The following is a 6623-nucleotide window of genomic DNA, read 5'->3' on the forward strand; positions in this document are numbered from 1 at the left end:
TAAAGCAGTAATCAGAGCAAAGAAACTAGAATATAAAACATGTTTTCACTTATTTCACATTTCATAACTCCACATGTGTTCATTCATAGTTTTGGTGCCTTCAGTGAGAATTTACCAATGTAAATGGTAATTGAATGAGAAGGTGTGTCCAAACTTTTGGCCTGTACTGTATATATGCAGCCAAACCTCTTGAACCGTCAAACCTGCAACTTTAAGAGGCTGTGGCGACTCCAGGCCGCCAGGGGGCGCCGCTGCGACGTGGATAAATGCGCGATCCGTAGGTGCGGGCCTCTCGGCGGCCATATTGAAGCTGCCGCGCTCCTCAGAGCCCCGCCAGCGACAGACCGAAGCCGCAGCCCGCCATTGTGTCCGCGCCGCGCCGCTCCCGCAGCCACACGCACGCCGAGAGCGAGAGAAGGAGAGGCGGGGGCCGCCCGACCGAGCACCGCGCCGAGAACCCGCTTCAGGCCCGCAGGCTCCCGGCAGGAGGGCGATGTCCGCAGCCTGCAGGTAATAAAGAGCGGCGCTTTGTGAGCCGACAGGCCCCGACCGACCACCCGCCGCAGCCCCCGATTTCTCCTGCCCTGCCCGCGCTAAAACGCACACCTTCATGAATCACCTGGACCCAATCCAGAGACCGAAAGGCCAGGGAACCAAAGGTGGGTCCTCGCCGCCTCCTCCGCGTTTTATTCCGGCTTTCCGATCCACGCGTGTCGGCGCAGGCCCGTTTTCGGCCAGGCGCGTTTCCCCTGCCGAGCGAGGGGTCTGGCCTTTTAAATCCGCCTTATTATTAGTATTATCATCATCATTCTTTGTCGTTTATTATTATTAGTGTTGGGTTTTTTCTGTTCTATTCTCGTCGGTTTTCACCGAAAACCAAGGAAGTTGTGCTAACGCGCTAGCCGGGCTAACTGCGTGACGAGCGTCAGGAAGTGGCGAGGAAGGGGGTCCGCCCGCCTGTCCCGGTCCACGAATTTTCTTCTTCTCTTCTCTCTTTTCAACCCGTTTTTCGGGCCGCCTGGCGCGAAGTCGCCGGGTTTCCGCGGCCTCGCCGCGCTCCGGTACCGAACACGGAGGACTAACGCGGCGGCTTCCTGGCTCCTCACGCCTGGAAGTCGCCACCTGACTTCTCGTCTCTTCTCTCTTTTTAAGCCGTTTTTCGGTCGCCCGGTTCCGTGGCCTCGCCGCGCTCCGGTACCGAACACGGTGGACTGTGTCGCGGCGGCTTCCCGGCTTCTTGTGTTGTGACTTCTCGTCTCTTCTTTTCTTGCAGTGCAAAACGGAGCGGTCACCCAGAAGGACTCTTTAAATGACGATGAGTTCGAGCCTTACCTGAACACTCAGAGCAGACAGGTGGGTTCTTTCACTCCACATTTCGGGTTACATGTAGTACGGAAGAGTTAAGTTTCTTAAGCCCAAAATCACATTCAGTATGTCTTGGGGGGGCGTTATGGTCGTCACCCCCAGAACTGATCACTTCTGAACACAAGGGAAAGGGGTTGGGGGGGTAAATTGAGAAACCGTGGACTAGCCTGGTCCGGCATGACATCGACATTTTGACACTGAAGACACAGTCTGCATTTTTAAGGTGCCATTTTTTTATTTTTTTTTTGGTAAGACACTCACCAATGAACCAATCAGGCTACAATTATTCATATAGTCCAGAGTACGGGTCTTAGAAAATATCGTTTATATATATATATATATATATATATATATATATATATATATATTATACACACACACACACACACACACACAAATTTAGTCAAATTCAGTGCAGAGTTACTGTGTTTTGGCTGAATTATTAATGTAATTTGATCAATATAGATCGTACACAGCATATTGTATATCGGTGCTGTTTTTACATTTTCACCAAGCTGTAGAATATTGCAAAAAGTACAATATCATGATTCAATACGCATCGATTATATCGTATGATCCTTGCCAATGCACACAGCGATTTTATTTTGGTCTGTTTTGACGCGCCTCCAGCTCCGACAGTGATCGTGTGGGTGGCTGCGGTGACCCTCTGGTCTGCTAGAGAACCTCGGACCAAGACTGACTAATTAAACGAGGGACTGGGTGGTTGTGGTCTGAACTGTTCTAGAATCAGAATAGTGTTTATTGGCCAGGTATGTGCAAGCGCATACAAGGAATTTGATTCCGGTAGATGGTGTTGCTCAAGTACAGAGTAGAAGAAAACAACAATGTGCCAGGATGTGTGCAAGTGTTCTTTTTATAAGTTGTAGAATTTTTTTATTTATTTTATTTATTTATGAATGTACATAGGTCTATAAGTGTATAAGGGTGCTAGTAGCCTAGTGGGTAACACACTCGCCTATGAACCAGAAGACCCGGGTTCGAATCCCACTTACTACCATCGTGTCCCTGAGCAAGACACTTAACCCTAAGTTGCTCCAGGGGGGGACTGTCCCTGTAACTACTGATTGTAAATCGCTCTGGATAAGGGCGTCTGGTAAATGCTGTAAAATGTATAACAATGAACAATGTGCAGTACAATAAATAGGCCAAAAATCTAAATCCTATAAACAGAGTACATAAAGTGCTGTGCAACGTTAGGTGATTCGAAGTGAGACAGTTTCAGCTGTTTGTCGGGGGAAGACGCTGTTCCTGTGTTGCCTGGTCCCGGTCTGCTGGCTTCTATAACGTCTGCCGGAGGGCAGCAGGTCAAAAGGTCTGTGACCAGGGCGTGAGGGATCTGAGATGCTTTTTCCCTGGATCTTGAGAGCGCTTTAGTCATTTCATATTGTACTTATTTTTACAATTATTTGTTTGAATTTGATATCTGATATTTTGATATTTTTTACTTTAACTCTACCACAGTGGGCAATGGCAGGCCATGTGTTTCTATTGACGAAAGGGCGTGGAGATGTGGGGTGGTCTGCATGCAGTAGCGAATATTAATATTTTATTAGTCGGACTTTGGTGCTTGTTGACTGAGCGTTCTTTGTTCACCTGTCCGCAGAGCAATGCCTATACGGCCATGTCGGACTCCTACATGCCCAGTTACTACAGCCCTTCCATAGGATTCACCTACTCCCTGAATGAAGCAGCATGGTCCACCGGCGGCGACCCCCCGATGCCCTATCTGGCCTCCTATGGACAGCTCAGCAACGGGGAGCACCACTTCCTCCCGGACGCCGTGTTCGGCCAGTCGGGGGCTCTGGGCAGCAACCCTTTCATCGGACAGCACGGCTTCAACTTCTTCCCGAGCGGCATCGACTTCTCCGCCTGGGGGAGTAGCAGCTCTCAGGGACAGTCCACGCAGAGCTCGGGCTACGGCAGCAGCTACGCCTACGCGCCCAGCTCGCTGGGCGGCGCTTTAATCGACGGGCAGTCCCCGTTCGCGGCCAACGAGCCGCTCAACAAGGCCGTCGGCATGAACAGCCTGGACCAGGGCATGGCCGGGCTCAAGATCGGCGCCGGGGACATTGCTCCCAAGGTGGTCGGGTCCGGCCTTCCGGGCGGTCCCCTCAGCCAGGTGTCTGGCGCTCCCGCCATGCCCCCCGTGTCCATGGCGCCCGCGAAGCCTGCGTCCTGGGCGGACATTGCCAGCAAGCCGGCCAAACCGCAGCCCAAACAGAAAGCCAAAGGCGGCGTGGGCGGGACGAACCTGCCCCCTCCCCCCATTAAACACAACATTGATATTGGCACTTGGGACAACAAAGGGACCATCCCGAAAGCGTCCACCCCTCAGCAGGCCTCGCTGGCCACCAACGGACAGCCGCCCAACCAGGCGTCCCCGCAGCCGGGCGCCGCCGCGGCGGGGACCCCTCAGCTGCCCCTCACCAACGGACAGCTCGTGCCCAACGCCCTCCACCCCAACGGGGTCCAGCATCCACCGCAGGGCCCGGCGGCCCCGCCCCTGACCCAGGGTCCCCCGCCGTCGCAGCCCGCGCGCTGGGTGCCGCCGCGGAACCGCGCCAACGGGTTCGGCGACGCCGGGGGCGGGCCGGGCCAGTCGCCGCCCAGCTGCGGGCCGCTCGGCGCGCCCGCCCCCTCGGAGCCGCACCCGGTCCTGGAGAAGCTGCGCCTGGTCAACAACTACAACCCCAAGGACTTCGACTGGAACCTGAAGCAGGGACGCGTCTTCATCATCAAGAGCTACTCGGAGGACGACATCCACCGCTCCATCAAGTACAACGTCTGGTGCAGCACGGAGCACGGCAACAAGCGCCTGGACGCCGCGTACCGCTCGCTCGCCGCCAAGGGCCCCCTCTACCTGCTCTTCAGCGTCAACGGCAGCGGCCACTTCTGCGGCGTGGCCGAGATGCGCTCGCCGGTGGACTACAACACGTGCGCCGGCGTCTGGTCCCAGGACAAGTGGAAGGGGCGCTTCGACGTGCGCTGGGCGTTCGTCAAGGACGTTCCCAACAGCCAGCTGCGGCACATCCGCCTGGAGAACAACGAGAACAAGCCGGTCACCAACTCGAGGGACACTCAGGAGGTGCCGCTGGACAAGGCGCGGCAGGTGCTGAAGATCATCGCCGGGTACAAGCACACTACCTCCATCTTCGACGACTTCTCGCACTACGAGAAGCGTCAGGAGGAGGAGGAGAGTGTGAAAAAGGTAAAAAAAAAAAAAAATTTATAATAATAATTTAATTGATTTTTTTTTTTTTTTTTTTTTTTCTTGCCTGCTTATTAAATTAAATTCCAGTTGATGTTCCGTGGTGCGATTGTGGACGTGGACATTATTTTAAACCAGTGCGGTCTTAATTTATGCGCACCCTGCAATTATGTAAGAACACAATGGCGTTCCGGCTGTGTTTAATCCATGATGTGCGAAATACAACGATTTGAACACTTCTTGTGTCCTTTAGTATTGTTCCTACACACACATATTATAACATTATTTATTTATTTTGGGATAAATCTTGTTTAAGGTTTCAGCCAGATCTGGGCTATTTTGTCAGGAGTTAATGGAACGTCTCAATTTGCTTTTTTTTTTTTTTTTTTTTTTTTTTATAATCGTCTTAGTTTTGAATAAGTTTTTATTTACGGAATTGAGATGTTATGGAATTGTCTGTCCTGCTGTAGAAATATTTCAGTTTTTTTTTTTTTTTCTGAGAACTGCGTGTTAGGACCACTTCTAATCCCGTCGGGTGTAACGTGCAAGGTCGAGATTAATTTGGCCCGTAGTCCTGTGTCCTTGCTGTTACAGACTTCATATGTTGTCATTTTAGAACTTTTTTTCTTTTTAATGTATGCCATAACAAGGACCAGTTCTTACAGGCCTATATGGACCTGTGTAGGGAAGGTTCTTGCTTCAGCGTTGTTTAGCGTTGAAAGGCTCGTTCCATCAGTGCTTCCACCAGTATTGATCTTTGTATGCAGGTTTACCTTCTGCCGTTTGTATAGAAGAATCAGGAGAATGTTATTCAGCGCTAACACCGCTCTCCTGCGTTCCAACAGGTGGAAGTTCAGGGAGGGGATCCCTACACCGCAAATGCCAGCCGGAGCCATTACAGACTGCAGGTAAGGTCTGTCTGGTTGACGTGGCTCTATTCTTTGGCCTCTGGTCCTAGAAATTACTTAATTTACAAATTCTAGTTTAAAAAGTCGTACAAGCACCGCCCTGGGTAGGACGTTGGAGCTGAACGGCATGTGCTCTGTAGCGGCGTGCACTCACTGGGATGTCAGTGAGTGACCCAAGAAAAATGTTGCAGTCAGCGTCATTTGTCGTTGGCAATGGGCAGAAAAAGTCCGGACTTGTCTGATGCCACAGATGCCAGGAAAAGGCCTGTTTCGGTAGTCCGTGTGAAATTAAGCCTCATCTCAAAGACTTGCATGAAAAGTTGATTGCATTGATTACAGTAAAAATTTAAGTTATGCAAGCAGAGAAGTTTCACAACCCTATTAATCATGTCATTGTGCTTCCTGGCTTTCACCTGTATACTGCCATCGTGTGGCCAGGGTTGGTAAATTATTTGTGACATTTACTACGGTGACTCAAATTTACAGGCCAGCATCGTAGTCATCTGGAAATTAATTTGTTTTTAGCAAACTATATTAATACAATGTTCTTCTCGTTTTCAGGATCGCCAAGGACGTGTCAAGTAACAGTCAGTGATTTGGGCAAGAGACTGTGATGGCCCATACTTCTCCCCTTCTCTCTCTACATTCAGATCTTTACCCGTGCAAAAGGGGGAGAATTAAGCAAGGATTCAAAAACGAGAAAAAAAAATTTAAAATGAAGACTCTTGATTTCTGTTGACTTAAAAGACTTACTTCGAAGTTGTAGTAAAGGAAAAGAACAATTATTCATAGGACTTCAACGACTTAATAATTCTATAGAATGCTTAGGTAAACCCCTTTTTTTTTTTTTTTTTTCTTCTTCTTTTTAAACTTCAGTTTTTACAGTCGAAGACAGAACGAGTTCCATCTCACTAAACCTGAAGACGGAATTTTTTTTTTTTTTTTGGTCCACTTATAGCGCCCTCAGTCCAATTGGGCAGTTTGTTTCATTTATTTGTAAACGTTGCACTGCCCCCACTGGAGCTTTGATTGATCCAATCGGGAATCTGTAGTAGGGCAGTGCATTGTGGGTAATTCAACGGCTGTGCATGTTGTCAACGACTTTTTCACAAGAAGTTTCC

General features: G+C 49.9%; 1 protein-coding gene across 1 annotated transcript; it reads left to right on the top strand.

Annotated features, from left to right (window-relative positions):
- The first annotated feature begins 292 nt into the window (after positions 1–292).
- ythdf2 (YTH N6-methyladenosine RNA binding protein F2) lies at positions 293–6351 on the top strand. The gene is made up of 5 exons (XM_028986762.1): positions 293–659; positions 1274–1353; positions 2990–4594; positions 5440–5502; positions 6064–6351. Exons 1-5 carry the CDS (start codon positions 611–613, stop codon positions 6085–6087), a joined length of 1821 nt encoding a protein of 606 aa, XP_028842595.1. The 5' UTR covers positions 293–610; the 3' UTR covers positions 6088–6351.
- Positions 6352–6623: the final 272 nt, after the last annotated feature.

Source organism: Denticeps clupeoides, chromosome 1 (genome assembly GCF_900700375.1).
Source record: "Denticeps clupeoides chromosome 1, fDenClu1.1, whole genome shotgun sequence".
NCBI classification, from domain to species: domain Eukaryota; kingdom Metazoa; phylum Chordata; class Actinopteri; order Clupeiformes; family Denticipitidae; genus Denticeps; species Denticeps clupeoides.